This window comes from Macrotis lagotis, chromosome 4 (assembly GCF_037893015.1).
Source record: "Macrotis lagotis isolate mMagLag1 chromosome 4, bilby.v1.9.chrom.fasta, whole genome shotgun sequence".
NCBI classification, from domain to species: Eukaryota; Metazoa; Chordata; class Mammalia; order Peramelemorphia; family Peramelidae; genus Macrotis; species Macrotis lagotis.
The window spans coordinates 271,860,542-271,882,844 of record NC_133661.1 but is presented as its reverse complement, the minus strand read 5'-3'; the positions used below and the strand labels follow the sequence as shown (position 1 = coordinate 271,882,844).

The following is a 22,303-nucleotide window of genomic DNA, read 5'->3' as shown; positions in this document are numbered from 1 at the left end:
TATACCACATTACTGCCAAAGCAACATTCCTGTAACACAGATCAGAAGATGCTTCATCCCTGTTCAGGAAACTCATCTAGGATCAAGCATAAAAAGAACCCTTCAAAATATGACTCTTTCCAGACTTCTTTGGCTACTGTTCATCACATAAGGCATTCATCTTCATTTTGAAGCCTTTGTTCATGCCCTATTCCTAGAATGTATTCTCTTCCTTTTCACCTTCAAGTCTCTAGCCTCCTACAAAGATCAAGAGCCACCTGCCATATCTCTCTCAGCTCTTAGTGTCTCCTCTCACCAAAACCAAAACAAAACCTTGTATATATGCTTAATAAATGTGCACCCCCAATCAGATGTAGGCTCTTTGAGAGCAGAATGTGTTTCATTTTTTAATCTTTGTATTTCTCCCACCTAATACATTGTCTGGTACATAGTGCATGCTGAATAAATGTTTGTACAACTAATATCCTGGATGTGCCATTTATAAAGAGGGGTTGTAGATCTTTTAAGATTCCTTTCATCTCAAAAATCTTATTCTATAGATCTAGCCTGGCTAGATCCTATCCTCTAGATCTAGATGCCTTAGTATCCTTTCTCAGATTTTACCCTCTGCTGCCATCATGTGGCTATCTCATTAAAAGTACCTAACTTTGAAAAGTTAGACCTGTTACTTTAGAGAAGACAAGTCATTACAGGCAGTTTGTTTCAAAAGTTAAAATATGGATTTCAGAGGATCATACATTTTGGTCTCTTTAAGGTCATAAAGTTTAGTTCCTTTATTTTTCTGATGAGTAAACTGAGGCTCAGAGAGGATTAAGTTACTTGCTCAGAGTCACTGAGTGTCAGAAATAAGATTTGAACTTTGGTTTCCTAGTCTAATTCTAGCTTATGACTATGCTGTCATCTTTATTTTTTAATGAAGATAAACCAGCTGCAATGAACATTCTGATATACACAGTAGGTAACAAAAAAATAGTATTTTATTGATAATGTTTTGTCCTTAATTTTCTTTTCCTTTTTTTTTGTTTTTTTTTGTTTTTTTTTTTGCAAGGCAAATGGGGTTAAGTGGCTTGCCCAAGGCCACACAGCTAGGTAATTATTAAGTGTCTGAAACCAGATTTGAACCCAGGTACTCCTGACTCCAGGGCCAGTGCTTTATCCACTATGCCACCTAGCCGCCCCTTCTGTCCTTCATTTTCAAAGAAGACCATGATATCAGGGAGGTAATGCCATGGCAAGCAAGTAAATGAATTGGATTTGAGTAAGAGGTGCTGTGGTAGGTCACTAGCCTTCCAGAGCCATCTGGGTCCATTGACCAGAGATATCGATCAAGATGACTGAAGATGGCCCTGGATGTGAAGTAATCAGGGTTAAGTGACTTGCCCAAGGTCACACACCTAGTAAATAGCAAGTGTCTGAGGCTAGATTCAAACTCCCGTCCTCCTGACTCCAAGACCAGTGCTCTATCCACTGCACCACCTAGCAAGACTAATATATGCTGCTCCTATGACAGAAGTTAAGGATTTTAAGAGGTGAAGATGAGTAGGAGACTAATTCCTGCATGTACAAAGGCATGACTGTGGAGATGGAATGACAAGTTTGGGGAATGACAAGGAAACCATTTTAGAACATAGAGAGATTAGTAGAAAATGTGGAAAGGTAACCTGGAGCCAGATTGCAAAAACTTTAAATGCTAACTTGAGTCTGTAAGAGGGAGTCATGGAAGCTTATTGGGCAGAATAAAGTTACTAGTTATCAACAAACATTGAAAAAAAAGGCTTAAAAGCACTAATATTCAGAGAAAGGCAAGTTAAACCAACTCTTAATGCTATGAAACTTAAGGCAAAACTGACAAAAAAGAAAAATGACAAATGGGAGGTTTGTGGTTCCCTAATGATTTGTGATAGTTTTGAATTACTCTAGTCATTCTAAAAAGAAATTTGGAAACATGCTCCAGAAGTTATTAAACTGTACATACACATTGACCCATCTAAATTACTGCTTGGCCTATACTCCCAAAGACATAAAAGAGGAAAAGAGGAAAGACTCAAGTAGAAAAATATTTATAGAAGTTCTTTTCATAGTAGCCACAAACTGGAAAATTTGGAGAATGGCAATACAAATTGGGGAATAACTATACAAATTACGGTATATAAATATAATGGAATATTACTATACCATAAGAAATGACAGAGAATTGTACATGAAACTCTGAATCTCTCATGTACAGCTTGCTTGTATATGAGCTTATATAATAACTCAACATTTAATTTTCAAAGTATCCTGCTTGTCTTTAATTCCTTTTGTTCTTGTCTGTGAATTATAAAAAAATAGTACATTTTTCCTATTTTCTTTTTTCTTCTTTTTGAAGACTTCTCCTTTATCCCTCCTTTCTATTACCTCCTCCAATGTTTAAAAAAAGGAAATTGTATGACTATACATGTATAACCTATATCAATCTGACCTCAGACACTTATTTATTACCTGTGTCACTGATGCCCATTTCTTTGCAAAAAAAAAAAGTTGCAAGTCAAGCAAACAGATTTCCCATATTGTTTGAATCCAAACTCTCATTCTGTGTCTTGAATACAATATGTTTTGGTCAGGAGATAGATAATATGCTTCATTTATCGTCTTCTGGAATCATTGATCAGAGTTCTTAAATCTTTCAGAGTTGTTTGTCTTTATGACATTGTAATAATAAATTGTTTTTCTGGTCCTGCTCATTTTACTCTGTGTCATTTCATACAAGTCTTATTACCATGTTTCTCTGAACTTAATCTTTTATTATTTCTTATGGTACAATAATATTCCAGCATATCCATGTAGCATAATTTGTTCAGCTATTCCCCAATTGGTGGGTACCTCCTTTTAGCTTATGATTCTGTAATGAAGAGTGCTGACATATATACACACCATATACACATATATAATATCTTGGTCTTTTTCCTTTTTTTCAGTCTTTTTTGGGATATAGGTTTTGTTAGTTTTTCTGAGTCAAAAAATTTGAACAGTTTAATAGTTTGGGGGACTATATTTTCAAATTGTCTTTAGAATCTAAGCAAAACTGACCCTTTGGGATGAAAGAATTTTGCTATTGGAAAAATTGGAAATTGAAAGCATTTGACATTGAACCAGTGTAAATTCAACACCATTACTGCAAAGAAAAAAAATTGTTTTTGTTGCAGATTAAGACTCTTGACTGCTAAACATTTAGGTTCTATAAAATGAAGTTCTAATAATGAGATCTGTGCTAAATTGGAATTATTGCATTCTTTTTTGTACATTTTTTATTATTTTTAATTTAGAGATTTTATTTGTTTTACAATTTTTCCCCTAATCTTACTCCCCACCCCACTTCCCACAGAAGGCAATTTGCCAGTCTTTACATCGTTTCCATGGTATACATTGATCCAGATTGAATGTGATGAGAGAAAAGTCATATATTTAAGGAAGAAACATGAAGTATAAGAGATAGCAAGATCAGATAATAAGATTATCAGTTTTTTTTTCTAAATTCAAGGTAATAGTCTTTGGTCTTTGTTCAAACTCCACAGTTCTTCCTCTGGATACAGATGGTATTCTCCATTGCACAGAGCCCCAAATTGTCCCTGATTGTTGCACTGATGGAATAAGCAATTCCATCAAGGTTGATCTTCACCCCCATGTTGCTGTTAGGGTATACGATATTTTTCTGGTTCTGCTTATCTCGCTCAGCATCAGTTCATGCAAATCCCTCCAGGCTTCCCTGAATTCCCATCCCTCCTGGTTTCTAATAGAACAATAGTGTTCCATGACATAGACATACCACAGTTAGCTAAGCCATCCCCCAATTGAAGGACATTTACTTGATTTACAATTCTTTGCGACCACAAACAGGGCTGCTATGAATATTTTTGTACAAGTGATGTTTTTACCCTTTTTCCTCATCTCTTCAGGGTATAGACCCAGTATTGGTATTGCTGGATCAAAGGGTATGCACATTTTTGTTGGCCTTTGGGCATAATTCCAGACTGCTCTCCAGAAAGGTTGGATGAGTTCACAGCTCCACCAACAATGTATTAGTGTCCCAGATTTCCCACAATCCTTCCATCAATGATCATTGTCCTTTCTGGTCATATTGGCCAGTCTGAGAGGTGTGAGGTGGTATCTCAGAGAAGCTTTAATTTGCCTTTCTCTAATAAGTAATGATTTAGAACAATTTTTCATATGACTATGGACTGCTTTGATCTCCTCATCTGTAAATTGCCTCTGCATTATACTTTGACCATTCATCAATTGGGGAATGGCTTTTTTTTTTTTAAAAAATTGACTCAGTTCTCTGTATATTTTAGAAATGAGTCCTTTGTCAGAAATACTAGTTGTAAAGATTGTTTCCCAGTTTATTACATTTCTTTTGATCTTGGTTACAGTGGTTTTGTCTGTGCATTTTAATGTAATCAAAATCATCTAGTTTGTTTTTAGTGATGTTCTCCAACTCTTCCTTAGTCATAAACTGCTTCCCTTTCCATAGATCTGACAGGTAAACTATTCCTTGATCTTCTAGTTTCCTGTATCCATTTTGATCTTATCTTGTTAATAAGGTGTGAGGTATTGGTCCAAACTAAATTTCTTCCATACTAACTTCTAATTTTCCCAGCAGTTTTTATTGGAGAGTTTTTATCCCAATAGCTGGACTCTTTGGGTTTATCAAACAGCAGATTACTATAATCATTTCCTGCTATTGCCTAGTCTATTCCACTGGTCTACCACTCTATTTCTTTATAATATAATTTTAGATCTGATCCCCTTCTTTTCCACTTTTTTAATTGATCCCTGGAAATTCTTGACTTTTTATTTCTCCATATGAATTTACTTACAACTTTTTCTAACTCATTAAAATAATGTTTTGGAATTTTGATTGGTAGGGCACTGGTAGGGTAGTTTAGTTTTGGTAGAATGCAGTATTGCATTCTTAAAAAAAATGAAAGAAAGAACTTAGAGAAGTTCCATAGAAAAAGCCAGTGTTTGGAGAATGGAAAACTGTTTTGATCACACTTAAAAGAACTGATAAGGGATTATACCAACAGTTAGGTTTTGAAAAGGGCTCTGTGAATCTGCCTGCTTTCTAAGTAGGAGACTAAAGCTGATTCAGTGGATTTTTATGGAAATTTTTAGATCTTGTATGTTAAAGCAGTGTTCCTGCTTATTTATTACGTATGATTATAGATTTAGAACTGGAGGAGGCCTTAAATGGCATTGAGTCCAACTTGTTTTATTTAAAAAAAATTAAAAATTTTGATTGTATTAAAATATCCAAATAAAATGGGTATTTCTTCATATATATAGTAGGAAAGAAAAAAGAGATTGTACTGAAGTTGAAGTCCTTAATTGTATATTACTTAATTGTATATTAATTGTATATTTACTTAATTTACTTTTAAGTGTATATGTTCAACTTATAGTTTTGATAGCTGTTCTATTTGTCTGTGTTTTCTTCTTTAACCTTTAAAAAGGAGATTGAAGGACTATCTCTTTTTTTTTTTACACCCTTTATCAATCACCCCTTGCTCTTCTGCTCTTCTAATTGTTTCCCACTCCTAGTGGGGAAAAAAAAAAAGAGAAAACCTTATAACATGGTCAAGGAAAACAATTTGCCACACTAAATGGTTCTGAAAATGGATATTCTATTTGCATCTTATTTTATCACCTCTCTGTCAAAAAAAAGACATTCTTTATCAGTTATCTAGAATAATGACTGTTGAGTTGATTAAAGTTCTCAAGTCCTTCAAAATTGTTTTTCTTCATGTTTTGTTGCATAAATTGTTCTCTTAATTTTGCTCCCTTTGCAACAAGTCTTTCCAAGCTTTTTGAACCTTTCTCTTTTGTCATTATGGGATAATAATAACTTTTTACATTCATTTACCTTAGTCTATTTTTCAGTTACCCAATTAAATGCTGATCACTTGGATTTCCTCTTTTAAAAACTACAAAGTTTATACATTTTTACTGTTCATTCATTGATCTAACAACGTTTGTTCTTTAAAAATCTTGGATATTTAAGACCTTTATACAAGAAAGCTGCTTGGGGGCAGCTATGTGACACAGTGGATAGAACACTGGCTCTATAGTTAGGAAGACCTGAGTTCAAATGTGACCTCAGACATTTGCAAATTTTAAAAACAAAAAAAAAGTTGCTCTAGAGATTTTCTTGCAATAATCCTTCTAATTTTAACTATTGATTTTTTGTATAATCAAAACTATTCTTTTTATCTTTTATGATACACTCCATTCTTTGTTAGACCATAAATGCTTCTTGGTCTGTTGTTGTAAAACAGTTCCTTGCTCCTATAATTTGTCTTTTTGTTTTTGTTTCTGTTTTTTGCAGGGCAATAGAATTAAGTGACTTTCCCAAGGTCACACAGGTAGGCAATTATTAAGTGTCTAAGGCCGAATTTGAACTCAGTTTCTCCTGACTCCAGAGCAGGTGCTCTATCCTCTGATTTATTTTTGATATGATCATTTATATGCATGTCATATATCCATTTTAAACTTACCTTAGTAAAAAGTGTGAGATGTTGGTATATACTTATTTTCTGCATTGTGTTTTTTAAGTATACTTTGCTATATACCTTATTTATTCCATTGATCAACCTTCTTTTTAACCATTACCAAATAATTTTTTTTTTTAAATTGCTGTTTTGTAGTATAGTTTGAGGTCTGGTAGGTATGGCCAAACTTGATATTTTTGAACTTTTGTTTTCTCAGATAATTTTGGTTATGATTTTTCTAGTTCTGTAAATATAAAGTAATCCTTTGATACTTTGTTAGGTATGGTATCAAATAAATGCATTAACTTAGATAATGTCATTTTTATTATATTGATTGGTATGGCTTGATCATGAGTAGTTAATATATTTTTTTTATTTCTTGGGCCTTTATTTCTGTAAAAATGTGTTTTTGTTTTGTGTGTAGGTAGACTCTCAGGTATTTTGTAAATTCTGTAGTTATTTTAAATGGAATATCACTTTGTCTCATCCTTTAGGTTTTGTTGCTAATGTGCAGAAATGCTGATTTTGTTTTGGTTTATTTTATATACTGATACTTTCCTGAACTTATTAATAGTTTTAACTACAATTGTAGTTAACTCTATAGGGTAGGAAACCTTAACAGTTTTTGTATAATAGACCTATTCACAGAATGAGATTTTCAAAAATAAAATAATAGGATTACATAGGATTACAAAAAAAATCAATTCTTGAAAATAAATTGAAATACAGTTATAAAAAATATCAAATAAGTTCATGAATTTCAGATTAAGGACCTCTCTTCTAGGATTCTTATTATATCATCTGTACTAGATTTTTCACTTTATGCACAAATTATGCACAATTGTCTTGATGTAGTTCTAGCCTCCTTGCTAAAATGTTTTTTTTCCTCAAGTTTTTTGCATCAACATTCATTAGGAATCTAGTTATACTTTTCTTTCTCTGTTTTGTTTCTTCCTGGTTTAGGTGTCATAACTGTATTGATGCCATGGAAGAAATTTGCTAGGATTTCTTCTTTTCTTATTTTGCAAATAATATTGGAATTAATTTTTCTTTGATTTTTTTTTTAGTAGAATCTACTTGAAATCCATCTGATCCTGATATTTTCTTTGGTAGTTCATTTATGGATTATTCGATTTCTTTTTCTTAGATTGGATTATTTAAATTGTACTCTTGTTCTAGTAATCATCTATTTCATATATGTTACTTTTGTTGACATATATTTGGATACAATAGTTGATCATTTCCTTTCAAGTTTTTGCTAAATTCTTCTATTTTACTTTTTTCTTAGCAATTTGATTTTCTCTTTTTCATTTTTTTGCTTTGGCTTTTGTTTAGCAAGGCAACAGGGTTAAGACTTGCTCAAGGTCACACAGCTAGGCAATTATTTTGTGTTTGAGGTTGCATTTGAACTCAGGTCTTCCTGACTCCAGGGCCCATGCTCTGTGCCATCTAGCTGCCCCTTTTATTTTTTTTAATGGTTTTTTTCTTTTTCTTTTTTTCAAAATGCCAGATCCTAGTTTATGTATCAATCCCTTTTTTTAACTTTATATTTTAAAAAAATCTTTAAAATTTTTGATTTTCTGGTTGTTTTTTATTCCTGATTTTTTATGCCTGATTAGCTATGTCCCAAAAATGTGTTTTCATTAAATTCCTTCACCTCTGTATGTTCATTGGTCATCTGGAATCTTGATTGGTCATTGCTTAGAGGTTAATTCTTAAGTCTTTTAAAATTATTTTTGCAAAATTGTTATTACAATAAAATATTCTATTTCTATTATCTTCACAGTTTATTCAAGTCTTCCTAGTTGTTTTCTGAAACTGTTCCATTTGTCATTTCTTGGTTTCTTTGAAATTTTTTTTTTGCTTTTTTGAATGGGCAGTTGGATTAAGTGACTTGCCTAAGGTCACACAGCGAAGTTATTATTAAGTGCCTGAGGCTGGATTTGAACTCAGGTCCTCCTGACTCTTGGGCCAGTGCTCTATCCACTGTGCCACCTAGCTGCCCCCATTCGTCATTTCTTAAAGCATAATAGTATTCCATTCCATTCATATTCCATAATTTTTTGAACATCCCTTTCATTCCATTTCTTTGTCCCCACAAAAAGAGCTGTTATAAATGTTTTTGTACTTTTGGGATCTTTTCCTCTTTCTTTGATCTTGTTGAGTCCAGTAATGGTTTTACTGGGTCAAATGTTAAGTGACTTTTTGGAAATAATTTCAAATTGTTTTCCAGAATGATTGGATCAATTCATATCTACAGTTAGTAGGCCAATGTGGTTATTTTCCTATATCCCCTTCAGTATTTTTAATCTCTTTAATGTCTATTTTCTCAATTTGCCAATTTTGCTATTGCACACAAATTGGTATGAAATGGCACCTCAGATCTCTAATTTCTAATGATTCTTCAATAGCTCTTTTTTAAAATATTATTTTTATTGCCCTGAGGTCAGAAATAGATATGTTGAATATTTCTACTTTTCTGAGTTTCTGAGTTTTTTGTTGTAATAATTGCCATAAAGGTGCTACACACACACACACACACACACACACACACACACACACACACGCATACTTTTTTCCCCATTCAGTAATTGCCAAAGAATTATCATATATATAAAGTATTTAAAATCCAAATCAAGTCCTTTATTTTCTAGTTTCTCTTCTTATTAAATTTTTATCATTCTGAAATGGAGCACATTCAGGTCCCCAGCTATTATAATTTTATTATCCAATTTCTTCTGGGATTCAGTTAACCTTTACTTTAGGTAGGTAGATGCTTTGACATTTGAAGCACACACACACATTCACATAGACACACTTGATTTCATTTCATTATATTTAGGACCCATAAGCATAATATAGTTTCCTGGTTTTAATCATATATTTTTCTCTTTAATCATATATAATTTACTATTATTTCAGTTTATGATTGCTACTCTTGCTTTTTTTGGTTCATGTGAAGTCTAATAGATTTTACTCCAGCCCTTATTTTAAGTGTGTTTGAAACTTATTTCAAGTATATTTCTTATTTCTTTTTTTTTTTAAGTTTATGAACCTTCTTTTTATTATTGTTGTTGTGTTTATCCCGATAACAATTTTAGGAAGTCTCAATGCTATGTCCTATTATTTTTAGATTTCTAGCAGTAAAGCCATAACATGACTAGTTTTCTATTGGGTCACCCAAGGCAAGAATATTGGTAAGAATCTTTTTTTTTTAACCTTAAAGTGTTTTTTATTTTTTATTTATTTATTTTTTAGAAGTGAACTTTATTATTACTATTATTACAATAATTTTGTTATAAGAGTAAACACAAACTCCCTCTCCCCCTCAAGAAGATGAGAAACCTCATGAATAGTGTGTGTGTGTGTGTGTGTGTGTGTGTGTGAGAGAGAGAGAGAGAGAGAGAGAGAGAGAGAGAGAGAGAGAGAGAGAGAGAGATTGATTCTGTTCTCTCTCCTTTCATCCTGGTCCTTTCCAAAATTGTGTTGTATCTGAGTACCCTCTCCCTTGATTTTCCCTCTCTTCTATCACCCTATTCCCCCCCTTCCCTCCCCCCATTCCCCCTTATCCCATCCCTTTCTTCTCATTTTTCTCTAGGGTAAGATAGATTTCTATACCCTATTAAGTGTGTATGTTATTTCCTCTCTGAGCCATTTCTGATGAGAATGAAGGCTCACTCATTCCCCCTTGCCTTCCCCTGTTCTACTCTATTGAAAAAGCTTTTTCTTGACTCTTATGTGAAATTTCTTAGCTTCTTCTTCATCTCCTTTCCCTTTCTCCCAGTACTTTCCTTTATCACCCATTGACTCCATCTTTTTCCTATATTATAACATTATATTCCACTCCTTCCTGTGTCCTGTCTATATATGCTCCTTCTAATAGCCCTTATAAAGGAGAAAGTTCATATGAGTTATCAACAATAACATGCAAGAATACAAACAGTTCAATATCATTAAGTTCCTCATAGTTAGTCCTTCTCATCCACTCCCACTATGGTTCACCAGAGTCCTGTACTTAGAGTCAAACTTTCTGTTCAGCTCTGGTTGTTTGAGTAGGAAAGTTGAAAGTCCCCCTGTTTTCATTGAAAGTCCATCTTCCCTTGAAAGAGGATGTTCAGTTTTGCTGGGTAGTTGATTCTTGGTTGTAAACCAAGATCTTTTGCCTTCCAGAATTTCATATTCCAATCCCTTCGAGCTCTTAATGTAGATGCTGCCAGATCCTGTGTAATCCTGACTATGGAGCCTTGGTAGTTGAATTGTTTGTTTCTGGCAGCTTTTAGAATTTTCTCTTTGACTTGGGAGTTTTGGAATTTGGCTATAATATTCCTTGAAGTTTTTCTTTTATGATCTCTTTTCAGGAGGTGACTGGTGAATTCCCTCAATTTCTGTTTTACCCTTTGCTTCTAGGATCTTAGGGCAATTTTGCTGTATTATTTCTGGAAAAATGAAGTCTAGGCTCTTCTCCTGATCGTGGTTTTCAGATAGCCCAATAATTTTTAAATTACTTCTTCTGCTCTGTTTTCAAAGTCGGTTGTTTTTCCATTGAGATTTTCTTCTAATTTTTGGCTTTTTTGGAAGAGTTTTTGAAAAGAAAAGAAAAGACATTCTTCTCCTCATTTGCTTTTTATTTTGCTTTTTCCATTAGGCCTAAACTGGTTTTTAACATTATTTTCTTCGGTATTTTTTTGTATTTCTTTCACCAAGCTGTTGTTTTGGTTTTCATGATTTTTCTGCATTGCTCTCATTTCTCCTCCTAATTTTTCCTCCACCTCCCTTAATTGCTTTTCAAAGTCTTTTTTGAGCTCATCCATAGTCTGAGCTCATTTTCTATTTCTCTTGGAGATTTTGGACATGGAAGCTTCAATTTTGTTATCATCTGAGTATGTGTTTTGATCTTCCATGGGACTAAAGTAATTCTCTATGGTTAGATTCTACTTTTTCTGTTGTTTACTCATTTCTTCAATCCAAGATTAATTTGCAGCACTTCCAAGGCTTTGGGATTTTTTTGGGGGTGGGGACATCCCACTGGGACCTTTATTCTTCTAAGGTCTTATGCTCTCTTGCCTGTGCTTTTATATGTAGATGATCACCACACTTCCCTCTGCCCTGGAGCTGTAAGGAGGGGTCCTGCGTGGTTATCTTAGTATGGAAGCCCAAACTGCAACCTGGATCTGAGTATGAGCAAACAGCAGAGTCCGACTCTGAGGGAGAGCAGTGAAATTTCTGCAGTCTTCCCTGACCCCCTTACCATCTGTGGGCTATGCTCTGGGGGTGCAGGCTGCTTTCTCCAGATTTTCGCTACATGCTCTGCAGCCGGTGCTCCTTCACTCCACACTCATTCTGGTGTAGCAGAATTCTCTCCTCAACCCTTCAAGCTGTTCTGGGGCTGTCCTGTGACTGGGCCTTTTTCCTACTCCTGGTCCTGGTGAAATACCTTTCATGTGGAATTTTTAAGTTATCTTGGACTGAGAAAATGTATAACTCAGTCTTTCTTTGGGTTTTGGCTAGAGTCATAATTTATTGCCTTTTGGAGTTTTGAGGGGAAGGTGTTCTCAGGAAATACTGCCTTCATGCCACCATCTTGGCTCTGCCCCCCTCTTATTTCTTTCTAATCTTTTCTGCTACCCTGCTACCCTTCTCCATTTTGTGGATATTCTATCCCATTTACATTCATCACTATGACTGGTAATTATATATTTCCTCTGGCTCTGTCCTATTTATTTTTTTTACTCCTTACCTTGTTTTCATACATTATAAAGAAAAAGAGGGTGGTAAAAAAAGAAATATGTTTAATTGTTGTGATCTAGAAATCACTATTGATGTGATCTATTTCTGCCCCATTTTTTCCTTTTCTCTCTCTCTAGCCAACCATCCTAATCTTTTACATTTGAGAAACTGAGGCTCAGAGAGTTTAGATAATTTGCCCAAGGTTGTACAGGAAATAAGTAGAAAAGCTGGTACTTTTTGACTCTGAGCCCAGAACTCTTAGACTATGCTGACTCTTTACAGTGCATAATATGAATCATGAAGGATTACTTTGGTTACTTGATTGGATACCAATTTGTTTTCTAAAGAATCTAGGAATGTTTGGATATGTTGAATATGAAGTTGAAAAGATTTAGCGGAAGTGAGAAAGGGTATATATGATTGGTTTTTTTGAATACTTGAAAGACTATCATAAATAGTAATGTGTAAACTTTTTTTGCTTGTCTTCCAAAGCAAAAGTTTGGAGTTCACATTTGAATACATGGAATTTTTGTCTTGGAGCATTTAGTACCTAACGTTCATAATTCACTTCTTCCTCCTCAAGATAGTTAAATGATCTAAGTAGAAAGGGGAAATAAAATGGTTGCTTTCTCTGTGTACTTAATGTTATACTAGTGTGATAATTGTTTTCTGGCTTTCTTTGTTGTAGGTGAATGTGGAAGGCAAAGCTAGCCCTGTTTCACTCCTACAGATGGCTTCACCAAAAGGCCATTGCGTCTTACTTCGTCTTCCTAAACTGATATCTGGTAAAATAGCACTCCCCCAAACCTTATTAGATATCTTGGAAGACAGCAGAATCTTGAAGGTTGGTGTTGGGTGTCAGGATGATGCCAGCAAGTTGCTTCAGGACTATGATCTCACTGTTAGAGGGTGTCTTGACCTCCGAAATCTAGCCATGAAACAGAGGTATGTGTATTTGTGTATGCTGCTATTCCTGTATTCAGGGGTCAAGGGTACTAGTAGAAACAATAATATTTTAATAAATACTGGAATATTTAGAATTCTTAATGGGAATTCTAGGAAGCCTGAAGAGTTCTGACCAGCATATGAGAATTTGAGAAGAAATATTCCATCTTCCAAAAAAGCCTCAATTACCTTAGAACTATCCCTTCTTGGGGAAGCTAGATGGTGCAGTGGATAGAGCACCAGCCCTGAAGTCAAATTTACCCTCCAGACACTTAAAAAACTTTACCTAGCTGTGTGACCTTGGGCAAGTCACTTAACTCCAATGCCTTTCAAAAACCAGAAAAAAAAACAATTAAGGTTTAGTTCATGGTGCTAGAAAATTTTGTCATTGATATAGTTGAAATAAACCACTTTTCAGGGGTGACTAGGTGGAGCAGTGGATAGAGCACTGGCTCTGGAGTCAGGAGGACCTGAGTTCAGATCTGCCTCAGACACTAATTACCTAGCTTTGTGGCCTTAGGTAAGCCCATTTAACCCCATTACCTTGCAAAAAAAACTTAACCCCCCCTGAAAAAAACTGCTTTTCCCTTTCCATTGGGATTTTTTTCTTAAAGAATTTCTGTTTCAACTCTCTTTGATTTCATTTATTCCTGGTAGATGAAATATGGAGGCATATCTCTTTTTATAGTTGTGAAGACTCAGGTAACCAAACTCTCCTAGAGTGATCGTAACCAAGAAAGAGGTTGGTTTTAATTAAGGCTAAATCTGTGTTTTCTTATTTTTACATAAATATAGATTGTAAGAATTTGCACTTCAAATCTTGTAATTTAATTTGTATGGTCAAACCTCTTGTATTTATTAATTTATAATCTTTGAAGAATATTTTTTAATTTTTCTAGATTAGATTCTATTCTGTTTTTCAAGTTTATTATATTTTCATTTAGAAACAGAAGACTTAATGGCTCTTGTTTTCAGCTAATACCAGCCTTATTTTAGATGTATTGTAGGAAGTGGGGACAAATGATCCTGACTTGGTTTTTCACAGCAAACTTCACATTAAGGTTTTTTTTTTGGCAAGGCAATGGGTTAAGTGACTTACTTAAGGTCACATAGCTGGGTAATTATTAAATATTTAAGGCTGGATTTGAACTCAGGTCCTTTCCAAAAAATTTTATTCTGAATTAACATACACACAGAAGAGCATATCAGAGGAGGATTATTTACAAAATCCTGAATCTTGACTTCATATTATTTGCTTTAAAAAATTATGTAATCAATTTTGCAAATTACTTTTAAAACTATCATTTTGGCACTTCCTTCTGAACTTCTATTCTCTTCTGTGTATTTAAAAAATGTTTTAGTGGCTGTCTTTGACCCTCTATTAAAAAATCAAGGTGAAAAAAATCTTGTAACAAATAAGCTTAGTTAAACAAAACAAATCTACACAGTGGCTGTGTCAAAAAAAATGTCTCTTTCTGCACCTTGAGTTCATTACCTGTGTCAAGAAGTGATAACACAATTCATTATAGGGTTCTCTGGATACACAGTTGGCTATTTCATTGATCAGAGATCTTAAATCTTTCAATATTGTTTTTCTTTTCTTTTTTAAAAAATTAATTTATTATTTTCACATTACTATAATAGTCTTGTTGTAAAAGTAAATATAATCTCTCCTCCCATAAACATAGAGAAATCTCAAGAAAAATAAAGTGAGAGAAAAAGAAAAAAATGAGCTTCAGTGTATTCAAATATCATCAACTCTGTCTCTGGGATGGATTGCATTCTTTATCTAAGTCTATCAGAGAAGTTGCTTCAATATTTTTTCCCACATTTGCTATTGTACCATCCTTTCCTCTCCTTTTTCCTGTAGGGTAACATAGATTTCTATACCTTATTGAATGTGTATGTTTCCTCTCTGGAGTCATTTCTGATGAGAATGAAGGCTCACTCATTTCTCCCTCATCTTCCCCCCCCACTCCTTTGCTGAAGCTTTTTCTTGACACTTTTACATGAAATATCTTAGCCCATTTTACCTCTTCTTTCCCTTTCTCCCAGTACATTCATTTTTTTCCCACTAACTCCATCTTTATAATATATTTTATCTTCATATTCAGTTCCCTCCTGTGCCTTGTCCATATATATATATTCCTAGCTTTGCACAGTGGCAGTATCATAGTCATATATGCTCCTTCTAACTGCTCTAATAAATGAGAAGGTTCATATGAATTATCAGTAACATCTTCGCAGGAATACACATAGTTCAAAATCATTAAAACCCTCAAAATTTGCCCTTCCTATCCACTTCCTCTATGGTTCACCCACCTGAGTCCTCTACTTGGAGATCAAACTTTCTGTTCAGCTCTGGTCATTTCAAAAGGAAAGTTTGAGAGTCTCCTGTTTCATTGAATGTCAATCTTTTCCCCTGAAAGTGAATATTCAGTTTTGCTGGGGAGTTGATACACAGTTATAATCCAAGCACTTTTGCCTTCCGGAATATCATGTTCTAAGTCCCATGAGGCCATAATGTAGAAGCTGCTAAATCTTGTGTTAGCCTGACTGTAGCTCCACGTTATTTGAATTGTTTCTTTCTGGTTACTTGTAATACTTTCTCTTTGACTCCTAGGAATATTATAGCCAATTTGGCTATAGTATTCCTGGGAGTTTTTTTGGGGGGGGGATCTCTTTCAGGAGGTGATCATTGGATTCCCTCAGTTTCTATTTTGTCCTCTGCTTCTAGGATATCAGGGTAATTTTCCTGGAGGATTTCTCTAAAAATGAAGTCTTGGCTCTTTTCATGGTCATGATTTTCAGATAGCCCAGTATTTTTAAAATTATCTCTTTTGAGTGTTTTTGGGACACCTCTCCAGGGACCCCAATTCCTTCAATGTCTTATGAGGGGCTCCAACTGCTCTCCTGCCTGTGCTCTGGTCTGTGGATGACCACAGGCACTTCCCTCTGCCCTGGAGCTGTGAGGAGGATCCCTGCTCTGCTATGGCGGTATAAGACCCCAGGGTCTGAATGTGGACAGAGCTCCAGAGACTTGCCCAAGGATGAGAGAAACCTCAACAGTCTCCCCCCACCCCCTTACCTTCTGTGGGCTGAGTGCTCTGGAAGCAGCTGCCAGCTGGGTAGCTCTGCAGGCCTGTTTCCGGTTCCCAGCTAGGGCTGCACTGGCTTGGACTGCACACTCACTCTGGTATGGCAGAGGTCTGTTAACTTTCTGTGTTGTCCTTGGTGATCCCAGGGCTGAGAGGTCTGGAAATGGCTCCTGTTGCCACAGACCCAGGCACCCCAGGGACCCAGGCACCCACGGGCTGTTCCTCACTGGCTAGAGCTCATTCCTCAGGCTCAGCCTGGGCTGTGCAATGGCCTCTTCCAGTCCCCATGGAACAAACCCTGCCCACAGATGTTCCAAGCTGTCGGGCGGGAATATTGTTTCAACTTGGTCTTTGTGTGGGTTCTGCCTTTCTGGAACTTGCTAAGAGTTCTAATTTTAAGCCATTTGGAGTGTTCTGGAGCAGAGCTTCTGGGAATTCCTGCCTCTACTTTGTCATCTTGCCTCCGCCCCCAAAATTGTTTTTCTTTACAGTTTTTTAAATCATTATTTAAATTCTCCTGATTCTGTTGATTTTACTATGCATTAATTGATATTACTCAGGATTCTCTATTTCTTTTGTCTTTTCATATAGTGCAGTAATATTTTATTACCTTATCACAATTTGTTCAACCACTCTCCACTTCAAGGGTATCTCCTTAGATTCTAGTTCTCTTCTTTTCTACCCTTTTTAAAATACTTCCTTCAAGACAAGAAAACTTGTTTCAGTTGTGGCTATTTCCTCCCAAGAATCCTTCTCTTTCTTAAATACTCCACTCCATATCTCTGTTTATTTTGATGTTGAATTGGTTTATTTCTGCATTAAGCCCTTTGCCTAGAACAGTTTTTTCTTTTTTTCTTTTTTTTAGGGTTTTTTTTTTTGCAAGGCAAAGGGGTTAAGTGGCTTGCCCAAGGCCACACAGCTAGGTAATTATTAAGTGTCTTAGGCCAGATTTGAACTCAGATACTCCTGACTCCAAGGCCAGTGCTCTATCCACTGTGCCACCTAGCCGCCCCCTAGAACAGTTTTTTCAATCTTCCTTTGTCCATTTAGGTAAGAGTGAGATTGCTCTACTCACCTCTTCTTCCATGTACACCATGAGAAATTCTCATTAAGAGAAATAGCGAATTCAGTTGCCTTTTTTTGTCCTTTCTACACACTGTTGTATTTCCTTTTCCTTCTCTTCCCTTTCTCTTCTTAAAACCCTCAGACCGGAACCAAACAAATCTTTGACTCCTTCTTTTTCTTAATTTCTTCAATATTTTTGAAAATATTAAGGTTTTAAATTAATTTTTTTTAAATTTAAAGCAGTGGTTTAAGTGACTTGCCCAAGGCCACACAGCTAGGCAATTATTAAGTGTCTTAGGTAGCTGCCCCAAATATAAAGGTTTTAAACAGACACTTGTTTCTTCTCTTTCATTAAATTGTTAGTACTTCATCATTTTACAGCCCCATCCAATTATTCAAAAAAAAGGAAAAACATGTCTGTTTAGAGGTTTGAAAATATTAAGGTTTTTAAATTAATTTTTTTTTAATTTAAAGCAGTGGGTTAAGTGACTTGCCCAAGGCCACACAGCTAGGCAATTATTAAGTGTCTTAGGTAGCTGCCCCAAATATAAAGGTTTTAAACAGATACTTGTTTCTTCTCTTTCATTAAATTGTTAGCACTTCATCATTTTATAGCCCCATCCAATTATTCAAAAAAAAAAGGAAAAAAATATCTGTTTAGAGGTTTTCAAAGCAGCATTGTTTTAATTTTAAAGACTCAAAACACCATAAAAATTCAACAATAAGGGAATGGCTAAATTGCCTTATATTATTGGAATGGAATGAACTGAAATGCTATTAAGACCTATCATTGTGAGAAATACAAAGACATCTGAAAACATGTTTATGAAATGATAGATTGTTTTTAAATTTGTTTAGAACTGAGTAGATATGTCTATGAAATAGGAAAACATCATTGAAAATGAATAGATAAAAGAATTCTATTATGGACTTAATAGGAGTGACTGAAAAAATATACTTCATGCTTTGAAATGAGCACATTTAAATATAACTTAGTTTAGTTGTTTGCAAACAGGTTCAATCTTAAATTTTTAGTAAGAAGAAATTAAATTTTTAAAAAGATAAATCGAGAATTTACACCAAATATCTCTTCTCTTAATTATCCATTATGGATCTGATCTTCATCAATTTATCTAAATCTTTTCTGAATCTATTTCTTTTCATTCTGTACTAATCTTGAGGTAATGTGTCTCAGAAGTATATCACCTTTCATTCTTACTTTATTTCATTTCCTAGAATACTTGACATTGAATGACAACCAAGTAAGAGAGTACTCTGCCTTATAGCACTTTTATAAACTTAGCTTTAAACTCTAGATTTTTGACCCTACAACTAAAGGGCAATTGAGAAATCAACTAAATGCTTGGGGCCATTAGCACATTTACCTCTAGACCTGAGTATTCAGCTGAGTATTTGCTTTTATTGACCCTTTAGGGGTGGCTAGGTGGCACAGTGGATAGAGCACTGGTCCTGGAGTCAGGAGTACCTGAGTTCAAATCTGGCCTCAGACACTTAATAATTACCTAGCTGTGTGACCTTGAGCAAGCCACTTAACCCCATTGCCTGGCAAAAACCTTAAAAAAAAAAAAAGAGAAACGACATTCTTCTCTTACAGGTTACTATCTCTTCTAAAAAAAATTTCATCTCTTTTATTGACCCTTTAGAAATTCCATTCAGAAGTTCTTTCAGGAAACAAAAGAGATCAGGTAATCTTCCCCCCCCCCCCCCCCCCCCCCATTGGGTCCTCAGTCCTTTTACTTTATTTACTTCCTCTCTTTCAGGAAAGATTTGCTTCAGAATGGACTTAGCTTGAAGTCACTTGCTGAAACCATACTGAATTTTCCCCTCAACAAGTCTTTTCTTCTTCGTTGCAGTAATTGGGATGCTGAAGAGCTTACTGAAGAACAAGTGGGTTATATTCTAGAACAGTTGAAAAGTGAATCATGTATGATTTCTGGGCAGGTTTTTAAATTGTTTTTCAAAGTATAAACCAAGTACTGGGCTTCTGAGAGATCCAAAGTTCTCTGATAATGCTCAAGATAAAGTTTTCCTTTCTATATACAGGTATCATTTAGTAATATATAAGATTTACCTCCATTTTTCTGCTTTCGCTTGTGAATTTTCTACTACTTGGTGAAGGGCTTAATTAACTAACTACTAAATGTCTACAGCCTAAAAGATATCATAGTCTTGTCAGTAGTCCTTGGATTAGGATCCAAGGAGTTTAGGTTCAATTTCTATAGAAGGACCATAATTTAAGAAAGACCAAGTTGCATTAATTGACCCAGTGCATTTTTTTAAATTTTTTAAAATTTTAAAAAAATTTTTTTCCAGTACATTTTTAAATCTCTAAATTAAATTTAGTAGGATGAGCATTTTTTATTTCAAAGTAAAAATTTTTGCATAAATTTGCAGTCTTGGAAGACTAAAACTTTTTACTTCAAAGTAAAGATTTTATGTCAATTGCCACATGGTAGAATGAAAAATTTTATTTTAAACTAATCATTTTTGCCTTAGATAATGCACTTGGTTCTTCTAGTGCTAGCTCTATCACCAGTTTTCTTTCTTACCATGTACAAATACTTCATTTAATTTTTCTTTGCCTTAGTTTCTCCAGTTTCCAGTGAAAAGAATTTATACTCATATTTCAGCATTAAAATATGTTTTTATCCTGAGAAGTGCAGCCTGCCCCTTTGGTGCTCAAAGAGGTTGGGTCTGGAAGGAAGAATATTGTATTTTTTTTCCTAACCACTATAAAATATCACCAGTGCAGAATTCTAGAGAAAACTACTTTGATTTTATGGAAAATCTGGGTTATGAAATATTTTTAAAGGATTACAACTTAGTACATTCAAACTAGAATACATATAAACAGAATCATAGATTTAATGTTGGAAGAGATCTTAGAGGCTCTCAAATCTATCCCCTCATTTTTACAGATGAGGAATGTGACTGAAAGATGTTAAATGATTTGTTCAAATTACATATACATATATATATATATATAGTAAATAACAGGGCCAGGATTCCATATCTTTGACTTCAAATCCAGCCTTCTTTTCACTGTACCAAATTGTAGCTTAAAATAAAAGTAGATATTAAAATATGAGGCAAAAGTAGGCATGAAAATAAGTTATTAAAAGTAAAGACTGACATATTACTTTCTGTGGGGGTGGGGTGGGGGGAGGGAAGTAAGATTGGGGGGAAATTGTAAAACTCAAATAATATCTTTAATAAAAATTCATTTAAAAGAAAAGTTGTTAATAAGTTAGTTAGAATCATTTAAGTCTCTTAATAAGAATTAACTGCTTAATAAAAGACCTAAATCTTGAAGGAGTTTTAAATCACTAAAATTGTTGGTTTGAAAAAACTACTGATTTTTTTTTTAGGAGAGATAATTTTGATGTTTTGAACTCATTCAGAATCATGACTATCAGAGCTGATTATTACAGACTTTGAACAAAGTTCCTACTTTGCTCTGTTTTGTTATTTAATTCCTTTTTCAGTTGTGTCTGAATTTTGTGACTCCATTTGGGGTTTTCTTGGCAAAGATACTGGGGTGGTTTGCCATTTCATTCTCCAGCTCATTTTACAAATGAAGAAATGCAGCAGTGTTAAATGACTTGCCCAGTGTCACAAAGTTAATTGGCTTCTGCAGCCATATTTGAATTCAGGAAGAAGAGTCTTCTAGACTGTAGGCCCAGCACTCCAACCACTATGCCATGTAGCTGCCCTAATTTGTTGTGTTTGCCACTTCTGTAAAGGTGTCTTTGTTAGGAGTTTCCTCTCTCCACTTGCCATCCTAATTGCCCTGAGCTATGACTTTTCTCCTTAGGTTGCTTATGCTGCTAGGGATGCCCAGATTTCGGTTGCTCTTTTTCTTCATCTTCTTGGATACCCTTTATCCATTAATTCAACCAAGAATGGGGATGTGGAAACCAGCTGGGAAAGAGTCTTGATGAAGTGCCAGGATCTTGTGGATCTCCCGTTCCGTGGTAAAGGAAACAGCAGCATTATGGGAGAAGAAAGTATTGGGGAAACAGAGTCCGCAAAGAAGACAAGAAACCAGAAGTCTAGAGCTAGTGGCATGTTTTCAGGCAATCCAAAAGGAAGAGATCCCAGGAAACAAAAACAGAAGCCCCTGGGCAAGGGCTATTCTGCAAGGTAATTGTGCATGGATCTTTATCTTTGGGTCCCTCAAACTGAAGATTAGATATCAAAGTTTTCTATTGAAAAGAATAGTGTTTTACATAGAATCTGGATAATAATATAAGGACATGAACAGTAATAAGAGCTCTAGATCCAAAATTCACTTATATTTGCCCCATTGGTATTTTAGGGCCCTTACTGGATTTCCCATTCACAGTCTTATCTTCAAATTACATTGTCCTGAACAACATGATTTGACAGTAATGCAATTATAACCTCTGACCAAACTCAAAGGCCATATGGTATAGAGAGCTGGCTTTGAAATATGGAAGACCTGAGTTCATATCTTGCCTCTGATGTTCATTGGCTACAGGGTTGACCCAGGCAAATTGCTTAACCTCTCAGTGTCTCAGGCAGCTTAATACAGTGTTAGGCAAAAGTTGCCTATCTGTGTTGAAAGAGGAATTTTTCTCATCAGGCTTTCCTTTTGTCAATGAAATCTTAGGTCCAATTTTTTTTTTTTAAACAAGCAATTATAGATTTGCAAAGTGTGTAATAAATTTTTGCTCATTTGTCTAAGTAACCTTTTGAGGTAGTAGGTGCCTTTATAATTCTCATTTTACGTATTAATAAATGGAGACTGAGAGATTAATTTGTCTTACCAAGGGTCACAACCTGAGTCAGGTCTTCTTTATTCCAAGTTCAGTGCCCTTTTAGCTACACCACGGATCTGCTTCACAAAAGAAAACTAAATTAAACTAAATAGCACTATCATATTGTGGCACTCTGCTA

General features: G+C 34.8%; 1 protein-coding gene across 4 annotated transcripts in view; it reads left to right on the top strand.

Annotated features, from left to right (window-relative positions):
• EXD2 (exonuclease 3'-5' domain containing 2) overlaps window positions 1-22,303 on the top strand; it is a 104,843-nt gene that overhangs the window by 17,582 nt on the left and 64,958 nt on the right. For all 4 annotated transcript variants that reach the window (XM_074236042.1, XM_074236043.1, XM_074236044.1 and 1 more), the window contains 3 exons: window positions 12,943-13,199; window positions 19,144-19,270; window positions 21,198-21,526. In XM_074236042.1, the coding sequence (XP_074092143.1) occupies window positions 12,943-13,199; window positions 19,144-19,270; window positions 21,198-21,526 (713 nt within the window). The remainder of the gene's footprint in view (window positions 1-12,942; window positions 13,200-19,143; window positions 19,271-21,197; window positions 21,527-22,303) is intronic.